This window comes from Labrus bergylta, chromosome 20 (assembly GCF_963930695.1).
Source record: "Labrus bergylta chromosome 20, fLabBer1.1, whole genome shotgun sequence".
Classification (NCBI taxonomy): Eukaryota; Metazoa; Chordata; class Actinopteri; order Labriformes; family Labridae; genus Labrus; species Labrus bergylta.
The window spans coordinates 19,199,305-19,224,918 of NC_089214.1; the positions used below are offsets into that span (position 1 = coordinate 19,199,305).

Consider the following 25,614-nt stretch of genomic DNA (forward strand, 5'->3'; position numbering starts at 1 on the left):
CTTATCTTCTATATTTTGAACAAACATTCAGATTTCTTGGTTTGTACAAGAAACTGGTGAAATTGTCCTAATTCTAAGACTGACTTTAGATCAGCTGCTCTGGTTATCCACGTTTTCTTGTCACTACTTATTTCCTATCAAAGAGTTTGTTAGCTATTTTCAGTGGCGTAATTTTTTACTTTGTCAAGGATCATATAAAACTACAAGGACTTTTGTTGTTGTTTCTTTCTAATTTGTGGTGTCCTTTGATTGAAATAATGTGTGAAGGTCAAATGTTGTCCTTCTGTCAGTGCAGCTTTACATTAGATGAGAGGGGGGGACTGATAGGCCACATTTAGTCCTGCAGGACTTAGCAGCTGGTGACTCCATGTCACTGGAAAGGAGACAGAGGCGTGCATGGCCAACAGCAGCAGCAGTGTGTGTTTGTTTGTGTGTGCGCGTGTGTGTATGTGTGTCCTCATGCTGAGGGGAATCAGGGGTGCTTGGTTCATTAAACATGCAAATGCATGCTTATCTTCCCCCAGCACCAGATAGTGGCGAAAATAGATAAGAACCAACCAAACCATGCCAGGGAGGAAAACAGAGAGAGTGTGATAGAAAAAAACCCTGAGAGGGAAACACTGAGAAGCAGCACAGGCAGACTGAGATAAAAAGGAACAGCAAAAAGAAACTGATTCCAAAAAGCAAGGTGTATAGAATGAACGGGGATGAGAGGCACAGAGACACAGAAGAGAAATGAGCTTATTAACAAACACTGCAGAAGGTAATATCTCCCCTGAGCTTATATATTAGGACTCCTGATGGCTATTTGAACACGTGTGTTATCTATTTTCTTTGTTTTTGACATCATTAGTCATAACAGTCCCTGTGTGATAATATTTGGAGAGCGGGCAGCGTCTATTAGTTTATCTATGTCACTTACATCAGACAGCTCTGATTTACATTTTGAAAACTTGCAGAAATAAGATGCATCTTTCTAATGCTTTTGTCAGTTTCCAAATTACAATGATTGGCAAGGGGGGTGCATAGATTACAGGTCAAAACAAGGTGATAAATATGTTACTGATTGGCTTCGGATGTGGGAGGGATACTTTTAAATTTGAATGTGTCTGGGCGTTGGTGGCCTAGCGGTTAGTGCGTGCGCCCCATGTACAAAGGCTTAAGTTCTCCAGAGCAGGCTGCACAGGTTCAAATCCGACTTGTGGCTTCATTCCTGCATGTTGTTCCCCACTCTCTCCCCCCACGGTTTCTGACTCTATCCACTGTCCTGTTTTTCACATTAAAATTTAATTTGTTGATGTGGTTATATCCACCTTATTGGCAAAATAAATTAGTTATTCTTTGGACTTCATGTTGATGTGCTAAATCAGTGTCTTAGTTATAAAATAATAATAATAGCTTAGATTTATATAGCCCCTTCCAAGAAACCCAAGGACGCTTTACAGTAATTAAAAGAGGGGCCGTAATAGGAGAAAAAAGACAAAACAAACGAATGAAGGAAGGAGAAAAAATAACTGGGTGCTTAATGCAGGGGTGTGGGTGGGTGACAAGGATGGTGTGGGAGACTGTCATAAAATGCAGAGAGGTCTAGGTGCTCTAATTGTCGCTGAAGGTACCCTGAATTTATTAAATAAAACTTTAAGTGCGTGCATCATTGGCTCTGCATTACTTTTGACGTTTGTGCATAAGTGTGTGTGTGTGTGTGTGTGTGTGTGTGTGTGTGTGTAGACAGTTATTAGTATGCATATACGTATGTGGGATTATGGTGTCTGCTTTGCTGTCAGTTCAACAGAAATGGCAGAAAAAAAAGTGTGCGCGCATTCATCCATAAAGAAAAAATATGTTTTGTTGACCACATGCTCAAAAAGCTCGACAGGCTATTACAGAGCTTTTTAATATGCAGCGTTTGTAAGTGTTGCAGGGATCATACATGTGTGACTCCTTGCCTGCCTGTCTGCTGTCTTGTACACTTGTATTTTGCTGTGTTGGAGTGTGTGTGGTGACAGTGATCTGAGTACAACAAGTTAAATCTTGTGACTTTGCACATGAATGTGTACAGTTATATTATGCCTCTTTCATGATGAACCTAAAGAGAAACTGGAAACATATCTTTCTATAATTTATGGAATTTCTATAATTTATTAATTACATGTGACTTCTAATGTTAACTGAGCAAGGAGGGGATTGTTGTCAATTGTAATATCAAAAGACTTGGAGACACTAAGAGTGTACAATTAGAGCAAAAGCGAGATAGAAATAAAGAGGCGATTGATCACTCCTCAGTTTCTCCCTCCCCTCATGTTAAGAGTCTGGGTGTCATCCTAGATAGCACACTATCATTCCAAGCTCACATCAATAATGTCACCTGGTCTGCTTATTTCCATCTTCGTAATATTAATCGCCTCCGCCCATCCCTCACTCCCAGCAGTACTGCCATCCTCGTCAACACCCTGGTTACATCCCGCATTGACTACTGCAACTCCCTTCTCTTTGGTCTCCCTCTCAAGTCCATCCACAAACTTCAACTGGTCCAGAACTCTGCCGCTCGCATCATCACCAGAACGCCCTCTGTTAATCACATCACTCCTGTCCTACAGCAGCTTCATCGGTTCCCGGTTAAACATCGCATCACCTTCAAGATTCTGCTCCTCACCTTCAAGGCCATCCACAACCTCGCTCCGCTTTACCTCTCTGATCTCCTGCACATCAACACACCCACCCTCACTCTCAGGTCTTCTTCTTCCATTCAACTCACTGCACCACCCGCCTGCCTGTCCACCAAGAGGTCCAGAGCCTTCAGCAGCTCTGCCCCCCACCTCTGGAACTCCCTCCCACCACAAATCCGTAATATCGACTCTCTCTCCATTTTCAAATCTCATCTCAAAACACATCTTTTTAAACTTCAGTCTGATCATTCTCCACCCGTTCTCATAACTCCTTTTACATCCTGTACATTTGTGTTTTTTGTGTTTTTAATTTGTTGTTTTTATCTCTGCTCTGTAAGGTGACCTTGAGAGTTTTGAAAGGCGCCTTTAAATAAAAAGTATTATTATTATTATTAAAGTGTTGAAGGGAGGGGATTGGAGAGAAAAACTTAAAGAGACAAAGATGGGGTTTGGATTATAAAAAGAACGGGTAGGTAAGAGAAGAAGAGTTGATATGAGAATGGTCCATGTTAATATTATAAGTAGATATTTTGGGGAAAGGACTACAAACATGGCTGCTTTCAGGTTGTCATCCCTATACTGATGTCCTCAAAAGACTAGTGCTCGAGGGCCTCAGAGAGCTCAAACTTGAGAGTGCAAGTCTATGTTTGAGAGAGACAGAGACTGGGAGGGCAGGTGAGAGAGAAAGAACTTGAGTGAGTTTGTCCTCATGAGGCACCGTACCCCCAGGCCAAAAGAATCAATGCCTGGAGCACTTTGAGAAGATTTTATACTTCACATAGGGGAGGCTGAGGGGGTGATTGGTGTGTATGTGTGTTTGTGTGTGCGTATACAGTTCAGGTAAGGTTGTTTTGTCAGCTTTCTGAATGCACACTACTATTCACCAGCTTTTTCTTTTCTCTTTACTTCAACTATGTGAACTTCACAAACGCCTTTGTCATTAATGTGTAGCGACAGTGTGCAAAGGACAGAAATCGACAGAAAAGACAAGCTGTCTGTTTAGACTCTGAGCCTTTATTCTGCGTCGTTACCTCTGCTGCCGACATGAATGTTAAAGCCTTCAGCAGTTTAAAGGCAGGCAAGAAGACAGGACAAATGATTGATTGGATTCATTCATTGAGACGTAAAGCAGTGCATACACTACGCTGTGCTGGGCTGCACAAAGCACCATATCCCCACAATGACTTCATAAAGGATTTGGATTAACACAATAAAGCTAGCCCGTTTATTTCCTGTGGGCCAGGGGCAGGATGTGGGGGCAGAGTCCTCCCAAGAGCCAGTACTGGAGGCTGTGATTACACTTTTCATTGTGACTTTTATCACCCGCTCTGGATGCTCTAAAATCGATTTTTGTTTGCATTGTAACCCAATGAGTCAGACGGCACCCTGGGTGCTGAGCGTCACCCGATGATTTAAGACTGACATCACCCAGATGAGTTCCTGCAGAGAGTCTCAGTCTTCAGATCTCAGCTTGTGTATGAGCATTGAAAGTGTTGAGAGCAACAAGTATGAATGCTGGTCTTAAAGTCGATTTTCATGTCGCACCGCTAGCATATGTCTTTAATTTTATTATTTGTATTCTGAACTTTATCTTTTACTGCAGGTACAAATATGTCTTTATTTCTCAATATTGGATATCTATAAAACATTTGGTCTCACCCTATCAGATTTCATTGGTGCCTTTTGGTTCAAACAAATCAATCTGTTTTCTTTTTTTACCCGTTTTTTTCATTTTGTATTTTTTATCTCCAGTTTTTTGAGACCACTCATGAAAACTGACTTTAAGAACTCAAACTTGCAAACTGAATTATTGACATTATACTTTTTTTGAATGTAATGCTTTACCTGCTTTAGGGGATATTTAACTTACTGTATTTTGTTCTCTCATCATCAGCAACTAAAATAGATAAACCAAACTTCCTTGTAAGGCACGTACAGGCTAAAATATCAGTGTAGGTGTATTTCTCGTGAATGAAAATGTTGTTGATGCAGGTTTGTTCATTCAGCACAGTCATCGTGTAATTGAGCAGTAAACAGAATAATCTTCAAACAACCTGATCAAAACAGCAAAACAACCACACAGATTTTCAACATTTCCATATTCCCTGGCGTGTGTGTGTGTGTGTGCGTGCGTGCGTGCGTGCGTGCGTGCGTGCGTGCGTGCGTGAGTGAGAGAGAGTGTTAGGGCATCTTGTCTTAGATGGATGCTTTTGAGTCACTGCGGGCAAGACATGGTGATATATCGTGAGAGCCGGACCAGCCAGCTCCGTCCCTACCAGTTAATTAAAACTTCTGCCCAAAGGCCCCTCTGCATGTCACAACACATCACTCTCATCAATCCATCATACTTATAAATGCATACATTCCCATGTGCTATATCTTTGATTTTATATTGGCTTATTCACCGCCTCATTGTTTTATACACCTACACACCACCTACACCATGTTATTTGTGTAATAGAGCATGCACATTATACTTTTTCTCTCTCTAAAGAGGCCATGCCACCATCAAGTAAAACACTAGCTGTCTGTAACAATAATTACAAAAGAGGAATGTGAAACAGATAAAAAATGGGCAACATCCCAACAACAGCATTAGTATACATTGCATGCCCACTTTACTGTTTTCAGACAGGGAATTGGTTAAATAAGAATGGTTTATAAAAAAATGATCTGCCTAACAAGATTTTTTTATTGTAAGGATTACAATGAGTCCGATCGCTTCTTTCAATACTATCAAATCTGGTTCTAATTCAATTATGATACAGTCTAATGTTATAGTTAAACTGAAAATAAAAGAAGAATGTTGCCCAGTGGAGTTGTGCTAAGTGACCAGAAACTCTTGAAATCAAGCTAAGTACCAAACAAGCATCCAAAGCTCCCAGTAGACTGTAATTAGATTAGTTTAAATTCCACTATAATTCACTAAACAAGACATAAATATGAAGAGGCTTATCAAATACCTAATTGTTTTCCATGCTGAGCTTTTTTCTAATAAACTTTATTGGACAATATTTCTATGTCAAAACATTGCAGACATGTGCCCAATGTTAGAACATGTAATTGGACTTTGATTGGATATGATTTAAAAAGAAAAATTAAGACATTCCAGTTACTAATGAGCTAAGTCATTAGTAACTGTCACAATTTTCAATGAATTCATTGTTGTAGTTCTCAGGTTGAAAATGCACAATATGTTTTACATTTTACAGTTTATAGTATACCCAAGAGTTTGTAGATATGTTTGTTAGATTAACATATCATTCAATTTAAATCTATATTTCTTTAGTCATAAAAAAAATAAATTGGATATCGTTTCGTGATTAGCTGTAAGAAGTTACAAAGTATTTGTTTCATCAAAAGCTTTCTTAGTTAACATTTGCTCCCCTATTCACTTGTATGTCATGTTGAATATTGTGCTTAATTTGTTTTGAGTCGTATAATTATCTCAGTGTGTGCTTGTGTTTTTATGTAATCACTATCTGCTCTTCAAGTGGTCTCCCCTGAATCATGAATATTGACAGTATGAAGCTCATGTTGAGCTGTTATGCTGATCACAGTCAAGCAGCGACAGTTCATATGTGGTGTAAGATTACGTGTGTGTGTGTGTGTGTGTGTGTGTGTGTGTGTGTGTGTGTGTGTGTGTGTGTGTGTGTGTGTGTGTGTGTGTGTGTGTGTGTGTGTGTGTGTGTGTGTGTGTGTGTGTGTGTGTGTGTGTGTGTGTGTGTGTGAAGCCACATAGTATTGGTAATTGGTCTCATGGGGGCCTCAAAGAGAGAGAAACTGTAAGGCGAATAACCTCTTCCCCCCCCTTTCGCACACACACAGACACACACACACACACACACACACACACACACACACACACACACACACACACACACAGACACACACACACACACACACTAATATATCCCTCCACTGGAGTGGAAGCTGCTGAGAGTGACTCTGTGACTCCCACTAAATCATTGGCTAGATTATCCTCTGGGGGATGAGTGATTTAAACTGTTGACTGCTTCAGCCCCCAAAGCTCTGAGATGTCCTATCCACCCATGACATCACACTACTGCCCTTGAGTGTGAATCTGTGTGTGTCTGCGTTGTATCGATATGTGTTTATGGGATCACAGTGGCTGACGGGCTGCAGGAGATTACAATTTATATGCCAGACGAGTTCTAGATGGTGAGGATATTTTACTTGTAAAATATATGTGACTGAGGTAATCGCATGGTTGCACAAATAAATGGATACAACTTAAAAACAGGACCTTCCTCTTTCCACCCCTCGGAAGGAGTAGATGTTTGTAGGAGAAATGTTTTGAATGACTTAAAAATGAAGACTAGCACCCAAGGAAGCTAAAATAAGTTAGTTCTTGATCACTCCATCACAACTGCAGTGATTTGAAAGTTTTCCTCCAGACAAACCCTCTTTCTTTTACATCATGAAACTTGGTCAGAAGACAAATGTAACAGCAAACACAGGGACAGATGATGGGAAACAGACTTGCTATCATTTTCGTATTAATTCATTTTTGTGAAAATCACAACTAGGATAAAAAAAACATTGTGATGATGGACTACAAACTGCTCACACCTCAATGAGTGACAATGACAGTTTTACACTTGGAATCAATCATCAGGGACTCCCATTGGGTAAGGCCAAATGTTTTTTGATTCTGAGCCATGAACAGAGTTGACAAATAATGATCCCGGCTCCAACCAGGAGTTTTCACCTTTACTCCCTGTAATATGTGATTTATTATAATAAGCTGTATCAAAAACACAGACATTACATCTGCTATTCAGCAGCTGGAAACATTTAAAACACATTTTTGGTGACAAAAAAATTGAGCCTCTAAAATACCACTGAAAACTTTATTAACTCTGAGTGTATTCACAAATATTGGGCTTTAGAAAAAAAAGCATTTATTTCTTGGCAGCTGTTTTCTGAGATGAATATTAGGGATACAAGACAAGTGCAAGTAACCTTTAAATGTTCTAACACAAAGCATGGTGTTGTAGGTAGTTTCATTACAGTCAGTTAATTCTTCGGGCAGTCGCTATCACATTCAGAAAATCATCAATCTATGCGTGTTGCGTGGAGTGTGTGTGTATTTTCTCACAAATAGTAACTTTCTTTACTACAGCAAAGTATGACGTGTGCCTCACCTATTAAAGGCGTAGTTTGGAAACTATATTGTGCGGAAACCTTATTGAGCAATATTTGAATGTAAAAACATTGCAGACATGTGCCGCAACATAAATGTTCATAAAAAAAAAAACATTATTTCACTTTAAATGATTTTCAGAAGCCCCTTTACTGAGAAACTCTGGCAGGTTTATCATTTAATGGGCCATGCTGAGCCTCCTGTTGTAAATGCACTTACGAATGACAAGTGAGTCATACAATACCACTTCAATATGACCGAACTATCCCTTTAACTGCACATGATGTTGAACATATTTCATTGCTAGTATCTGTGTGCATCTATAGAGCAAATCTCATTATTTGAAATTGACTACTATGTCAAAGTGAACTTCCTTAATCTCAATCTTGAGTCATTATTAAAACTTTGTTTGTTCAGTATTCTTCCCAAAGTGGAACTTTAATTCTAACTTTTCATAATGCGCAGTAAAGCTTTAAATCTCTACTTCGATAACATGTCATGGCAGTCTTCTCACAGTAAGCCTTGTTAGATGAGCATAAATATTTGACAACACTTATCTTTGTGGAGTACAATAATACGGGGCACACCCGGTGTCAGGCCACCCGTCCCCAGTGAATTATGCATGGAAATATTCTGTCATTATCTGTGCCAGTGCAAAACCGCGATAGCCCACCTATCATAATAACTATAATAGCTTGGTGATGATTATGACACACACAGCAGATGTTTCTGAGCTCAAATAGTGCAACCAACAGGGAACCAGCATTTTGTGCATGCATTCAAATACACAGGCACGAGTCACTGTATGATTGTGTGTTCAAGCAAAGCAAGCAGACACATACAGAATGTAGCCCTGTAGTCAGTAATGGCATGCATTTGTTTGCTGCAGGGGGCTTTCCGAAAAAGGTCTGACATCATTTTTTGAAGAAACTAAGAAGTCCTCTTTGAGGAAACACATAATGATAATGATTTTTTTAGATATGTCAGGATCTACACAATCCTCTTATGTCAATGTTTACTGAGAAAAAAGGCATGCTATAGCAATATCTAAATGTCATTTTTTATTACCTTTTTTGTTCAGGAAAAATGTTTAGAATCTCTAGAGATTTTTAAGAATAGTTTAAGAAATGCAGATGTGTCAATACAGTGTATGTCTCTTTCTGCATCTCCCTCACAGTTTTTGCAGATGGCTGTTCAGTATGACTCTAGTTCTGCTCGAGGTTTCTGCCTCTTGAAGAAACTTTTTCCTTGCCATTGTACAATACAATACAACAAAGAGTAAGATCTCGACCTACTAGACCTTTTTGTAAAGCGTCTTCAGATAAATGTGGTTATGAATTGACACTATACACAAACAAAGATTAATTGATTGAGATTGATTGATACATGTGCCTGCAGAAATAGTGATAACCTTATGCTTCTTTGTTATTCATGCAGCCCCTTTTATGTTTCTTCTACTGACAAATATAATTGTCTGGTGTTTGTATGTCTAACCTACATGTGCAAGTGAGTGTAAAATGAGCAAAAAGCTACATGATGACTATGTTTGGCCGGGTTTTTCATCACACTAATCTGCAAATAGAGATTGCAGGACAGAAACATCAGTACACCCACACACACAGGCATAAAAATCCTACAAATAAACATACATTAAGTCAGACTTTAAGTATGTATACACATTATTGTAGGCTAAACATCTGCAAGTGAATGTGTAGGACTTGAAAGGAGATAAATTGGAGGGATGAAAGAAGAAAAGAGTTTAAATAACTCTATTGAACCTGTCAATACCATGGTGCATTGTTTTCTTTGTTTGTAGGAATAAGAGTTTTTGTTGCAGCTGTCAGTATTCAGACATTAGAAGTCATTTCAGTGTACGCTTTGACTAGACAATTCTCTTCCAGTCGACGGTTGAACTGTCATTCAGCTGTCGTATCCACAAAAAGTTTGTCCTCAGCCTTGTTGTGAGCACAAAAGGCTGCTTTCTGAATAGAGTATCAGAGAGCTCTCTTTTGGATATGCAACACACACAAACACACACAAACACACACACGTATATATTGCCGAAATAGACCTGCCATACATGCATCCACGTAAACAAAATCACATTTTGCCTTTTAAACCCAATGTTTTGACATATTTTGTAACTTGTGTGCAATGTAGTTTTGTGTACATTTCATATTTCATTCACATTAATATTTCACCAATTCCCAACATAAAGCCAACACACACACACACACACACACACACACACACACACACACACACACACACACACACACACACACACACATTAGTAGATATGTACTCATACAACCGAAACATCCACAAAAATGACTGTGTTCCAACGAACCAGCTTGATGCCTTAAAGTGAGTTGGCACGATTTTGTACTACATCACTTTGCATTAGTCTCCCTGAAAATAATCGGCTGTGTCACATGGAAGCATATCATGCCCTCGCTCTGCACGCTTAGTTAGTATTTGTCTGCAGACTGCTCTTCAGTCAAGAATTACAATTATTCTCAGGTCAATGGAAATCTATGCCATTCTTACAGAACTAAGATACTAGGGAAACCAGCTGAGAGTAGAACCCAGGCAAGATTTTGGGTTGCTTGTTGGTGAACATTCAACGTGTGAACCTCATTGTAAAGATTTCACAAATAAGGCAAAGCGCAAATACGATAATGCCAGTCATGCTACTCTAGGCTTTCAGTTAAATGTGAAAGATATCTAAGTTGTTGATTTTGAGTAGAATTGTATTCTGAGGGAAACACACTGAATGTTCAAGTAGTATTGATGTGTTTTTCAAATGATTTTTATCTGTAAATCAAGATTCAAGATTAAGTAGAATTTGCTCTTTATTTAACACACATGAGAATGAAGAAGTTTACAACGTTTCCATGAATATACAGATGAAGACAAATATACTCATAAGAATGTCCATCAGAATGTTTATAAGTTGTTTGTGTCAGAAATTATTAATTTTTTTGTCATATACTAAATTTGGATTGCTGAGCCTCATAACAGTTCATCCATTTATTGGAAGAGCGATGGTTCAATCCCTGGCTCCTCAAGTCCTAATGTCAGAGTGTCCTTGGCAAAGATACTGAACCCTGAATTGCTCCCAGAGGCCGAGCCATCAGTGTTTGATTGTGTGAAGCTGTTAATTAAATTAGATCCTGTTGAGCATGGCATTAGTTTGTGAGTAGGGGCGTGTTTACATGCACTGTTTTTAAGCTTTTAGAGGTCCATAGAGTTAAAAGGCGCAATGTATAAGTTAAGTCCATTTTATATATAAATCTAAAAAGCCATTAACACTAAGTTTGTGTGGCTTCTCAATCAGTTAACCATGTTTGAAGTTAATAAAAGTATAAAACTCAGAAGCAGCTTCATACCATCCAGCTTCGTCCTTGTTAAGTTTGAACGATTATCTGTTATTCCAATTTATTTCAGACACCATTAACAGCAATAACCAATGAACAGCAGCCACTCAAACTGCTTTTTAAAGCTTCCCTCCACTCTTCATAAAGGCCTGAATGTGTTTGAGAAAACATCAGGCTTATCCGTTAGACCAGAAAATATGGTCTATTAGGCATCTTTTAATGCTAGTTAATGAAATAGCCCACACAAAGCCTTTCATTTCTCCATCTCTCCAACTCAACAGGATAGCAATTAGTAAAGACTTAAGGCACTGTAACTTCAGTGTGTGTGTGAATGTAGGTGTTTCTGAAATGTTTGTGTGTGTGTGTGTTTGTGTGTATTAGTGACTGAAATGCTGTTGAAATTGACTCCGTCCACAATATCCAGCTGATTGCCTTCACTGTAGAAAATGTGCTTGTGTGTTTCCTTGTATCATGTGAGAACCAAACTGTAGATGTGTGCTTGTGCGCGCTCAGTGTACACACACACACCCATCCATGCTGACAGCCTTATCGGGACAGGCAAGTGTTCTTAAGTGCTACTATCTGTGAAGGGAGGCAGCTGGAGGATTTGAGCAGAACTGTGTGTGGCAGTTTTGTAACTCTTTCAGAGTAATGCTCTCCAAGCTGTGGACTAATGACTCATGAAAGATGTGGCTGCTGGGATTCCTGTCCGGACAGCTACATACTATTTTAAACGCATTAACAAAATATTTACCTGGCTTTTATTGGTGCACCGAAAATGTCACACCCATTAGTATTTTTAGCTTTACTTCTCCAGTGCAGAATTACACTTAAAGTAAAGTAATAATTGCATTTATACAGTACATGCAAGTCTCACACACACACACACACATACACACACTTTACTCTTTCTTGCATGTTTAAATAATACTTCTATTATTTATCTTTGTTTGGTAAACAACATATTTTTTCACCACAAGGCTACCATACCAGAAAGTTTGCCTATTTATGTCAAACTTTGAATATATTAGTTCAAGTTCACTTGAGTCTCCAGACTCCCAAGAGACATTGCATATGCAGAAAAAAGCCATATTTTATTCCAGGCTATACATTTATGAATGCTAAGAGTGTGTGTGTGTGTATGCTTACATGTTGATTTGAATGAAAACAGTAGAGGACGCTGTGTGACGGTTCAGAGCTGAGTGATGAATTCAAAATGTGTGTCTCACGCAGGCTCACTGTTAAGAGACATGCTCTGCCTCCCTGGTGTTCTGGCACTACAGAATAGTTTGCAGAGTTGTGGAAAGATGCTCTCTCTCTCTCTCTCTCTCTCTCTCTCTCTCTCTCTCTCTCGTTTATTAAATACTCCAACAGCCAACAAACCTCACACTGAAGGTTCACACAGTTGGACCAATGACCAGTTTAAAGTTAATAATAAACAGACTAGTGAGGGTGACGAGTTACAGGGTGAGTAAATGTCTTTCATTTCTATGATTATGTTGTAAACAGAGACACTTCAATGTGTGCGCACTGATAGAAAAGCTCTGACCTGTTGTGAGTGGTAGGCCCTTCACTATGCAGGAACTTTTAGTTACTAAGTCTAAATGTTTTTAATAAGCTGATGGTTTAAATTGTGTCTGATTTAGGGCACCTATTTCCTGTTTCCATGCACAAACAGCAACACTTTCATGATTACACTCGTCACTCTTCTAAATAAGTATCAACACTACACAGCAGCACAGCAGAGAATGACAGTAAAAACATGTCCTACCTGTTTATTTGGCCAAAAAAGCCCTCAAAAGAACAATTTATCACTCTGCCTTTAAAAAATTGCAGATAATTAAACATTTTGCCGCTGTGACATGCACAAAACTCCCGCTTCAGGCATCCCTGTATGACCTGACCGGGATCTGACCTCTTAGTCTAAAAAAAAAACAAGATTTAAATCTCATGCGTACCAGCAGGAAAACAAAGCGATTCCCAGTGATTTAAATGCAAAATAAACAAATGTCAGAACAGATAACATTAAATATTACATCAAATTTATTGAGAGATTTTGATAGTGACAAAGGAGGTGCTGGATCTCGAAGAGGTCCCGGCCCCGATCGAGGGGTGCTGGATCTTGTTCCAGAAGGATCTGGTGCAAATGAAGCCCTGATCACAGTAGCAAACAACTATCTGTGTTTGAGGCACTAACTGGCCCATGGCAGCAGATAAACAAATGTCAAATTTATGAGTCTTTGTTTAAAACTTTATCTGTCAACGAAAGATTTTCTAGGAAAATTGGTTGCACACAGATCACATAAATCACAGAAGAAATGGCACATAATGCAGCCACACTCCGATCATAAACACATCTGAGAAGTATAGTGTGATAGCCTAGTTATGATTCTCTTAACCAGCCTGCTAATTACAACACTGTTTTTTTTAATCCTTCAGGCTGTTACTGCCTCAACAATGACAGCGTGTCATCAGCCAATCATGCTACAAGCCTGTTAAAGCAGTAGATCACATGTTCACATCAGTTATGTGTCTTAAAATAGGAAAGGATGACATAGCTAGCTGTCAGATTGAACACTGTGATTTGAGGATTAGAAGAGTTTGTACAGTTATTTAAGACTATTTCCTGTTTCTGTTTGTCCCCCATTTATTGTTGCACATATATATTACAATAATTACTAAGACACGTATAAATAACTATTACGTTACACCTCAAAGAAACACAGAAAAGGATGCATCCTGAAGACAAAATAAGAAGAAATCATGCAGAGACAGTAAAAAAATATCAGACGCACAAAATGATGGACTAAATTTGGTTCAACGAGTAGATTTTTGATTACATAGTAGGAAGTTGCAGTCATTCTTTATTTGATCTCAAACTGCACTTGGTTGTAACTTTTTGAATTGATTTCTTGTCGGTCAGTGTCAGTCGAACAATACACAGCCTTCAGGGCAAACATCACCAGTCATTTTCTGTGACAGCCTCTAACTTTCCAAACACTGTATCCCCAATACTAAACAGTTGCAGCTATTCTTTATTGAACTTAAATAAAAAAATAGTTTTCCCTCTGACTGCGTTTAACTATTGCTGACGCGTGTCTGCTGCTGTAGGCTCTGTAAAGATCTTTGCTATTTTTCACGCGTGAAATAGGCATTTCTGGGATACAGGTGGTTTTAGTTTGGTTCTACTCGTGATTGTGGTGTGTCTGAAAGAGTGATTCCATCACAGCAGACCAGACAAGCTACCAGGTAAACACATGAAAATATATGTTTAGGGAGAACTTTATAAACCAATTTTTAAGCAAAAGTTCCAAGCCCCACACACTGCCACCATGCATAAAGAAAGTTGAGTGTGTGGAATACCAAATACTCTTAATGGGACAGACATAGACACCGGGCAAGCTGCCCAGACAGCCGGTCTAATGGTGTAGATGAAGTCAGATGAAAGAGTCTATATGTATCAGTTAGTCTGTCCGTGTCTGCATTGATCACACAGCAGGCGGCTCAATTCTCGTCTCTAACTTTCTCTTTCTGCCCGTCTGTTTCCTTCTGCCTCTATTTGTCTTTTTCTTTCAGTGTAAACCCCCCATCCATCACCGGTCAATTGACAGTCATCAAGAGCAAAGAAAAGACTTCTTGTTTGTGTGTGAATGTGTTCTTGTCCATGTGCAGCTCCTGAATGAAACAACGTTACTTTAGTGCACAGTGCCTCATTCTGTGTATGTGTTTAAAAATGGTCTACCTGCGCTGACTTACAACTAAAATATCACTTAAGATGACTTTAATTTCTATTTTCTTTTTATATTCAGCAAAATGTCAGACAAAGCCTAAACAAATGTTTATAACGGGTGTGTTCTTAATATTCCTGTCATCTTATTTTGCAGTTCTACTGATGAGCAATTTCGCTGGAATGCTCAAGGTAAAGTTCACCCTGAATATTTGTACAAACACCCACACACACACGCACGCACACACACGCACACGCACGCACACACACACACATACACACACACACACACACACACACACACACACTCACTCATACTGCTCAGGATAGAAAACTCAAATTTTTTCATGGTAGTTTTAAAGTTTCAAGTTGTTTGTTTTAATACTATTTGAAAATCATAATCTAAACAACAATTACAAAATTTTAAGTGTGTATCATTTGCAAACATGCCTCAGGTTGAAGGATGAGATTTATTACCTCGACACCAACAAGGCCTGCTCCGCCTCAGGTCGGATTGACATTCTGGGAAAATTGTGTGTCAAGCAACATTTGGAATTTAAACCAGCCCAGTGATGTATGGGCAGAAGCACCACCAAACACCTGATGGATTACAAGATGATTGCAAAACACAGACAGATGCACAGACACTAACACAGAGACATGGACAAACACTTAAAGACATCAGAATTGTTTTTTTGGTGCTGGATGGTTTGACAGTCAGTTTAAATCTACATGCATAAAGAGCACAAGTATGCACTATTTGTCTGTTTTTCTGACTCATCTGCTGCTCACATATTCACAATATCACAAATGTATTTACATATTTGTAGCATTGTATCACCTTCAACTTGTTCTACAACTTTATAAAGAGTCAGAAAGCTCCCAGAGCAGACTTATTAGTATCCTTTTTATATTACCAAAATGTCCTATAGGTCACAATCAAGTTATAATGAGTTGGGTTTTAACAGCTGAGAGACATCTAATGCATGCTCTGTGGCTCCTTCCCTTTTTCCCCTTCCTTTTTAATGTTGATCCTTCTGTGTCCCTCATGCTCCGTTCTCCTTCACAGTGGATGGACACAAGGATATTGAAGATGAGTTGACCACAGGATTGGAGCTTGTGGATTCCTGCATTCGGTCCCTACAGGAATCAGGAATACTTGACAGTGGAGAACGTAAGTAGAGTTTTTTTTTTTTAATGTTGTGTGTTTGTTTTTGTTCGAGTAGGTCAACAGTAACAGGGGGATTCAACAGTTTAATATAACGTGTCTATATAACCTCCAGTTAAAACAATATAAACATATTGTGTACCTTTTATATAATAATATAAATATAAACGGTATATTCAACAAAGCAACTCTATCACCAAACAAAATACTACTTCAGCTTGAGAGCTTCAAAGTAAGAAGCAAACAATTTTCATTTTCTAAGTTTGTAGATTTTATGTTTTCTCGCTTTTGTTCCTTGAAGATATTATTTCAAGGTTGAAATTAGGTGTTCTTCCACAATGTTAACACCTGAATGAACTAAATCAAGGTCTGTGTAAATCCATCAGGTTCTTCAGCAGTGTAAATAAACCTTTCTGTGTTTCAAAAGGAATGTGAATTTCATTTTTAATTGTTGTTCAGTGACTCTCACACAGAGTGACTGAGGGGGAAAGAATATCCAGGCGATCTTATTAAAAACTAGACCTGTGGTTGGTTTGATACAGGAGGATTATGTTGTGTGTGTGCTGTTGGGTAATTATTTTTTGTTTTCCTGAAATTAAAGGCGGAAATGCATTCTTATTAGTCCCTTAGGCCATTAGTTATCTAGTGCAGCAATTCCCTGTGTTAATATTGAGTTTTCACTTTTCATTTCAATTCAACGAGTCTTCGGAGGATTTTGTTGAAGATTAAGTTTAGTGTAAGTATTAAAATAGTATACCATTTAAGAATATGGTATAATAAAGAAGGTAGGATATCTGAAAAAGAGCAAGGAAAGAGAAATGCATTTTGTTGCTGGGCAGAATTAGAGCTGTCGTTTATCACTGAGTGGTTTGCATAGTTCCTTTGTTAACAAAACTGACTCAAAACAAAGTATTCTATAGTGAGAATTGTTCTTTTCATGTGGGGAAAAAGAACAGGGCAGCACATACACAGACATTCACATTCTGGATTTGCTTTACTAACCCTCATATTTGAAGCAGCTTTTCCATTCTGATGGTCTTATATTCTGAGAAACAAACTCATACAATGAATGAAAAATTGGCCTGGGAAGGGCGTCTTGCTAAAAGTGCTTGGCATTTTGTTCGCAGGTCATTGGTTGCGGATCATTGCGTTCCTATTTCAGTTATTGTCTGCTGACCTTTTTGTCGGTTGATATCGCTGTAATGGAAGTCGTTTTAAGAATTCAAACTGCTCACGTTTCTCAGGAGTTTACTCACATGCTAGACAATATGTTTTACCATGTGCTGTTTCTAGTTCTATCAGAATGAGCCAGCTACAGTGATGAAAATATTAAGTATAAATGTGCTCATACAGTATTGAGAGATTACTGTATGACCTGTGTATCAAGGATAACACAAAAGCTGGACAGGATTAGATTTAGGAGGCTGGTTTTGAATATTTCTATTACATTTTCTGCTCTCCTTTTATATAAGGGGAAACATGGTTGCATGTTTCGGCACATGCACAATAGTGGAGAGACATGTCAGATAATTTGATTCGTATCATTTTGGTAGGAAGTCCCTTATTCTCCCGCATATCTTCTTTATTTGAGTCCTAGATGATGCCTCCCTCTTTGTTAGCGCTCTTATTGTGGCTGCTTCGTTCACAGCTGTTTTCCCTATTTTGCAAATGGGCTTCTACCGAGCGCATCACAATGTGTGGGTGCAGATAAATTCCACATAGCTTTCTCTGTCTGAGGATGTTTGTGTATTTCCCTCCGAATAGTAGCGCTGCAAATAGCTTAGCGGTAAATACATTGCATAGTGACATGTCGCTGTCTTCAGTGAAAGGTGGCACAAAACAGGGAGGCTTTTTGCTTTCAGCCGATACTGTGGTTTGTAAGGTGTCGCAGAAGAGCCACACAAACATCTCTGCATGTATATGGGTATTCAGAGAAACACAAACTAACTCTTTAAGTTGTCATGAAATTAAGTTTACCTCTCAAAGCAATCAATGTGTGACTCTGGGTATAGGTGGAAACCTTGTGTGTATATGTGAGCTGTGTGTAAATGTTTTATGGGTCTGAAACATCACATGAAATTTATTATTTGACTCTGCTTTTGAATATTAACATTTGAGACTTAAGGAGACTCAGAATAGGAAAACAAGGACTTAGGCTGCCTTACTACTAGCCTCAGTGTTGTTCATTACACCCTCTCACACATAATCAAACACAAAAACAGCAGACACACATTAAGCACTCACATGTTTGCAATGACTATCACACATGAACTCTGTGAAATGCAGATATTTTTCTTCCAGCCAACATTTATGTGGCGCGTATGAACACTGAAACAAACGTCACACAGTGCACACGCAGTGTAGCAAAAACAGCAAGGCAGAGCGATGATAAGTTTGGAAGCTCCCACTCAGTCTGCGTAACACAAAGTGCTGTTTAATAATTCATAAAAAGTAAGGGATGAATCGAGATGAGAGAAGACAAGTCTTTTGTGAAGGCAAGAAGCAGAGGAGTTGATCCTGGTTCACAGCGCACAGACTCACAGGGAGACGGGATTCTGGGGGAGGAGAGAGAGAGAGAGCAGTGGAATAGATATGGGAGAGGAATAAGAACTGAGCTTTGTTATTTTGGGGTGAAAAAAGAAACTAACATGGCAGTTTGCTTTGGGGGTGACAGTTATTGTAGATATTTAAAGTACATATTCATTATATTTAGAAATGGAGAAAGTATGAAAAAATAACATTTATTATGTATTTTCATATTCAACTATTACTACTCAGGTTAAATATTTAAAATAAAGCGAGAATAAAAATAGCAACCTAATGAAATATGAATGCATAGCAGAATGAACAGGTCACAGACCTAACTGCTCTTCAATCACCTATAGAACCACTCAGACTAATGAGTGGTTTATAACAACTTGTTTTGGTTCACCTCAGCCCCATTCACAGTTTAGAGAGGCTGTCTAAAAAAAACTGTTTTAAAATGTACTTATTCCAAATCGATATCAGAGAGAAGGGATTGTAATTTTATGCAGCAACAGTGCCTTTGTAATGTGGTGGGCCAGCACAAAATAGAATAATAAAAAAAACCTTTGTGCAAAAACATACGAAATGAGATAAATTCATCAAAATGTAACAGTGCATGAGTTATAACTAACAGGCTTTATTTCTATCTGCTGTTCTTAATGTTTTATACAATAACCATATTTCTACATGAATCCAAAAATAAGCCCCAGAATAATTTATTTTCACCACTAGATAGACATGAAATTACCTGAGGGTAGCAGAGAGCTAACTTGAACGTCGTCTGACTTCCACATAAGGTGCATGGCCATTATACTCAGGCCACCGTCAATTAAAAATGGTGCATGCTGCTAAGTGAGAAAGCATTGATTCTTTATGTTATTATGTTTTTTTTTATTGTATTATGATTATTGTAAATGCTCATATTGAGATAAAGATGAAATTTGCGGTCATTGCACATCCCTAGTTGGCATGTTTTTATGTTTCATGTGTTGTAACAGCTATACTCGTTTAGTGAATCATATTTTTTCATTTAGTCTTTTGTCTTAACACTACAACAGTTTATAGGCTGTTGATGTATACAGATGGTGAATTGAGTTTACTGCAGCCATTGGGGTATATGCAGCTACATCACACCAATCGTGCAAAGCTTACTAAATAGCAGCAGAAATAAAACAATGTTTAATCCTCATTTCAAAGTAGTATCACTTCTTACATAAGGGGTCAAGTCAAGTTTTCCATAAGTGGAGAGTACATGGTAAAAAATGAACACGTTCAGGGAGGTAACAAATCCAATCATTAGGTGTTCCATCTATTACAACTTTCTTCTTTTCTGCCCTCCTCCTACCATCCTCTTCATCTCCCTGCTCCTCCTCCTCCTACTCCCATTCTCTCTGTTCCTCTGTTTCTCTTTCCCTCTGCTAATAAATTATGTATGCCATCTCTAACTCACGGAGAGCTGCACTGCTGCACTATCTGCTCTAAATTGCTGCTCTCTCTCTCTCTCTCTCTTTCCCCATTTCACTCTTCGCCTCTCAATCTTTCCCCTTCACGCCCCCTCTCTTTCTCACTCTTAATCTCCCTCTCTCACTCCTCACTCCCTCACTTTCCCTGTATATGCATGCACACACACACACACACGCACAAACACACGCAAAAAAACTTAACTCAACCCCCACCTCCCACCAAACAACACACCAATCCTGTCTCCTCTATCGGTAGGACCGGCTCTTCTTTCCCAGAGTTCCTTGCAGCTCAACTCCACCCCTGAGGCTTCGCTCCAGTACTCTGCCAGCTACCATAGCAACCAGACCCTCGCCCTTAGCGACAGCATCTCCGCAGCAACTCCTCAGCGCAGCGGGCAGGTTGGAGGAGCCGTGCACAGCTACAACCAGGTAGGAAACACTGCTGCTCACAGATGTTGATTAGAAAAGAAGTGTTGACGATCGCGGTAAAGACCAGAGGAGCAAATTTCTTTAACTTTAAGTGTTTGTTATTGAAACTTCTCCAGCAGGCTGATGGCCAGAGAAATGATCAACATCAGTGGAGTTTGACTAATCAGGAGACTGATCTGAAAAGTGTTCTCTTCGGTCTATATGTACAACTGCATCATACTTATTTAAGGAATGTACACATTAGAGAATGAGAGGAATGTAAAGGTATATTGAATATTCTGGTTTTCAGTTTCTCTTCCCCTCGTTTCACCATCACAGACTCAGGGAACATTGCTCGCCTTTTCCTCTACCCCCCTTTTTAGATGCATCTTGAATATCAAATCTGTCGACATGAAACTGTAACTCACGTTGCCCTGGCTAAGTCTAAGAGCAGATGAATCTTGTTCATCAAATTAAAAAGTACATTTTAAGGCAGACTAGTGTCTAAGTAGCCTTGCTGAATTGCTTTAATCAAGCCACCTCAAGTGGATCTTCAAGCAATCCATTGCAGTTTCTATATAATTTGGAGGATGTGAGAGGCAGGATTAGACAAATTCCTCAAAGTTAATGATAAGTTGGCGCTCAATAACCAAAATAAGGCGGTGATTAGGTGCACACAGAGAGATCTCAGCGAGTGTCTTATTTTTAAGGACTTGGAAAATGAAGGTACACACAAAGTCACATATTCATCCCAGCGGTTTGCTGATGAAAAGGAAAATCCACCAAATTACTTTCCTGTCTACAGGAGCAAATTATTTCCAATTTTCACATCCTTTAATTTCAATGGTAATACACACACGCCAACACACACACATTTACTTTCAGATAGAAACCCACACATCACTGAGCAGCTGCACTGCTCCATGAAGAGATATTGCTGGTGTATGGGGAAAATGTTCCCTTTTTTGATGGATAGCTATGGATACAAAGTTATGGCAAATATTTTAAGTCAATAATTGTACATCAGATAAATGTTTTTACAAGGATCGAGACTATTTTAGGATATCTTGGATTTTTCTTGGCAAGTTCCTGCTCACATTTTGAGTACTCTTTCCATGACCTGAAAGGACTTTGGTTTGTGCTTTTTAATTTCTCTTCTGTGTGTGTGTGTGTGTGTGTGTGTGTGTGTGTGTGTGTGTGTGTGTGTGTGTGCTTTTCTCATGTGTCTTTCGAAAGACAAAGGGGAATGAGGTCTGAAATCGGTCTTTGTAAACACATTCATTCATTTCCCCCCGATATTCTCAAAAACTAATTTCAGAGCCCGGATTAAAGAAGGCTCCCATTCCATTGCTTAATAAATAAGAAATGCAGGTGGCAAGGACAGAAAAATAGAAAAACAGACAGACTGCGGCATACATGGATGGACAGATATGGCAAAGGGAGTTTTATTCTGTCTGTATATAGTAATTGTTGTCCTCTTCTCTACCATTCCACTGTCTTGCCCCTCCACCCCCCACCCCTTCTTCTTACCCTGTCCTCTCTGCTCACCATCTCTGTCTATGTGAGCATGAGTGTGGGTATGTTCTGTGTGTGTGTGTGTGTGTGTGTGTGTCCTCCTCTCTGATGTTTTTGGCTTGTCAGTGTAATGGGGCCAGTGTTGTCAGCAGGGTTTGTTGCTCATGAATAGCTCTACACAATCCAGTGCAGCTAGATAGGCAAGCAGGTACAGTGTGCATGCGTGTGCAGTACATGCAGGTTTTGGCTGAAGCGCTTGCAGGCATGTGCACATGCATTTGCACATGGGGGTGTTTATAATGCACCCCTATAACCATTTTATGTGCACCGGTGCATTTGTTGAGTTGTACAAGTGCCTGTTTCAGGAAGAGTGTGAAAGAGAGTGAAAGGTCCAGCATGTTGCTGCTCCTCTGTAGGGTATTTATAACCCTGAGAGGCCCTACTTTAATAATGCATGGATACATGGCACCTCAAACATCCCAGTGTTTTTCTGGAGGAGGAAAAGAGCAGCACTGCTACAAGACATAGAATGGGACTGAGAAAGTTATTTCTATCATACAGTGTGCAGGCTTTCTATCCATTAGTTAATGAAGAAAAACACTATCTATACTGTTCACTTTTTGTACCTGGTGAATCACCTATCTATCTGTTTATCTTTTAATTTACCTACTTGCTTCTTCATAAGTCTAAAGTCCAGTTGTGTCTCATTTTAAATCTCAATCAGTAGAACATCTGCAGTGTTTAACCCAGTAGAGTAATCTGATGCATTAAGCTCATCAGCTCTGTACTGTGTCGGGCACCTCATCAGTCTAAGATCTCTCACTTGGCTCAGTAACCTACTAAACTAACTCAGGGGACTTATGGTGGAGATTTATGGTGCACTCTGTTCTGGATAGAGGCTCATAGAAACTGTTAATAATCAAATCTCTATTAACACTTTCTTTGTGATCTCAAGCTAACAGATCACATTACATTCATTAAACATTACATGTGCATTTACAATAGGTTTGGATAGCTTGGATTTATTTCACACTGCTACTTAAAACATGATATCAAAGTAATCAGTGGTCCTATTTATAAAAAAGCTGATTCTTTTATGTATATTTTATAAGGCAAAGGTGTGAGTTATAAAAAGTTTAATGGTGATGATAAATGCTAAGTGATTTCTGGAACCGCCATTTATTTATTTATTTGAAAAGGGACAGTGTACATTAATCAACATTCAGACGGATGTAAATGTACCTAAATTGACCAAAAGGCTAATTTTCTTCAGCAGTCCCTTTGCCAGATGTTCTTTGGCAACATAGAAGTAAATGTAATCCATTAGCATGCGTTCATAAGTATAGAAACAAAACAGAACAAAAACAACAAATACAGATATAAACAGACAGATATACAGACAATAAAGACTAATCTCCAACATAGGACATGATACAGTTAAATTTACCAAGAGTAGGTGCAGCATTAGTGTTGACATTCACCTTGAGCTTTTGTAGTTTATTAAAGGCTTTATATGTGATTTTTTGATCCAGCAGATGTCGCCCTTGAGCACCAGCATGAAACCAAAACAACTGCATTTTTGTGTTAGCATGCTAATGCTAGCGCTCTTTATTATGCTCATATCTTCACACTGCATGTTAATTTACCCGAAATGAGCGTGATCTAGAAACACAGTTAAGCAGTGAGTACAGTATGTTATTCTTCTTTTCTCTAATCCCTCAATTAAACAACTTTTATACGCGAGGGGAGGAGTCAGCCGCCGTGCCGGCGATGTAAACAAAGTGAAGATAGGACTCTGAAAGCATCACAGACAGTGGGACTCGGGTGTTACATATTGTAGACAGTCATGACTCACAGAGTTATTTTCAGAGGATATACTTGATTTCTATTATATTTAAGTGTAAAAATCACATATAAAGCCTTTTTATTTAAGCTAAGCCGGGATGAATTAACCAGATTCAAGCCTTTATCATTTCTCTAACCTGCATGTCTGTGTCATAAGGGACCGTTAAATGTGCTTGTGTAATCGATAACATGGACAGCCCTGTCTTCCTGAAATTCTTTCAAGAAACTTACAAATTGTCGTAGCATGTTCCTGATGACTTATTGATTTTCACACCAAATGAAGCATTATGTCAATATACTATCTACTTGTAATCTATTAACTGTTAATGCATTTTTATTTTTTATATTTAATACAGAACAGTTCAGATGTGACATGTGACATACTTTAATTTAGCTGCAGATTTAAGTTCTAACTTATCCTGAATCTCTGCTGTGACTGTCCTGCACTTTGTACGTGTTGCCATTGATCTAACCCACCCACTTACAAAAATACAGTAAAGTAAATAAAGAATGTATTTCTGTCTATTAAAATGAAATGTGCAACTATTAGGTCATTACAACAAAATTGGGAAAGCTATTATGTAATAAAAAAAAAGAAGACAGAATTGAAGTTGTATCAGAATCAGGTTTTATTGCCAAGTACATTTACACATACCAGGAATTTGTCTTGGTGTATTGGTGCAAAAACAGTTAACAAAGGAAATAAAGCAAGCAAAGAACTTAAATAATAAAATATAAGAAGCAATTCTAAATATAATGTACAATTTAAAAATGTAAAAATATAATGCAATAATATAGAAATGCAATAAGTTACAAATGTTTATCTCTAGCTTCAGGGCCACAGGTTATGACTGTAGCAGTAATTGCAGCAGTAGCATATATGTGGCATTTGTTTAGAGAATAAATGTCAACCCAACAGGACTGCCAAGTTAAGATACATATTCCTTCAACATTTACTTCTGTTGTGTTGAGATCAAGGTAGATCTAGCAACTCAAGCTTGAATGGTAGACTCTACCCTTTCATAAGCACTTCCACATTCACACAGGAACTTAGACACAAAGTAGCTGAATGATATAGTCAAGAACATATACATGAAAGCTAAAACAACTAAAATCTTATTTGTCTGTTTCTTATTTCACAGATTCTCCATACTCTCAGTGCTTTGACGTGTTGTCTTTACTCTGCTACTCTACCTTTCTGCCTCCATGAAATAAAAGTCAGATAACAAATCCGCTCAGCCCTTATGTAAACCAAATGCTGAAATCAAGTGCCTGGTGTCTGCAGCAGGCAGTTATTGACTTAAAACTAAGTAGAAATCTACTAATCTTGATATACTCTTTATAGAGAGAATGCCATTGAGAACATAAGGAGAGATTGTGGGCCTGTGTGAGTTGCTTAAGATATGCCAAGAGAGTTTTTCTGAGCAGGCATACTTCACCAGTGTTTCTGTGCAATCATACAGCTTCAAAATATTCACACCTGGAACTGCTATATACCAGTGTAGTCTTCTAACATAGCTCCAGATTGTAGATATTTGTGTGGGTGTGTTTGCATGTTTTGAGACTCTGCTTACTGGATGAGGAAATGTTTGCACTCATTTACATTGTGTTTTCTTACATAAGTGTATACTTAGTCAAGTGTGTCTGTACCTTAATATACAATTTCACAGAAACAGAGTCAGACATATGACCTACAAATACATTTCATGACTCTCTCGCAATGTTGATTTTCCAAACCTTTTACTTGAA

General features: G+C 38.6%; 1 protein-coding gene across 3 annotated transcripts in view; it reads left to right on the forward strand.

The window, feature by feature from the left end:
• ctnnd2a (catenin (cadherin-associated protein), delta 2a) overlaps nucleotides 1–25,614 on the forward strand; it is a 238,820-nt gene that overhangs the window by 92,832 nt on the left and 120,374 nt on the right. For all 3 annotated transcript variants that reach the window (XM_065948760.1, XM_065948759.1, XM_020641668.3), the window contains exons 4-6: nucleotides 15,098–15,132; nucleotides 16,010–16,114; nucleotides 20,354–20,526. In XM_065948760.1, the coding sequence (XP_065804832.1) occupies nucleotides 15,098–15,132; nucleotides 16,010–16,114; nucleotides 20,354–20,526 (313 nt within the window). The remainder of the gene's footprint in view (nucleotides 1–15,097; nucleotides 15,133–16,009; nucleotides 16,115–20,353; nucleotides 20,527–25,614) is intronic.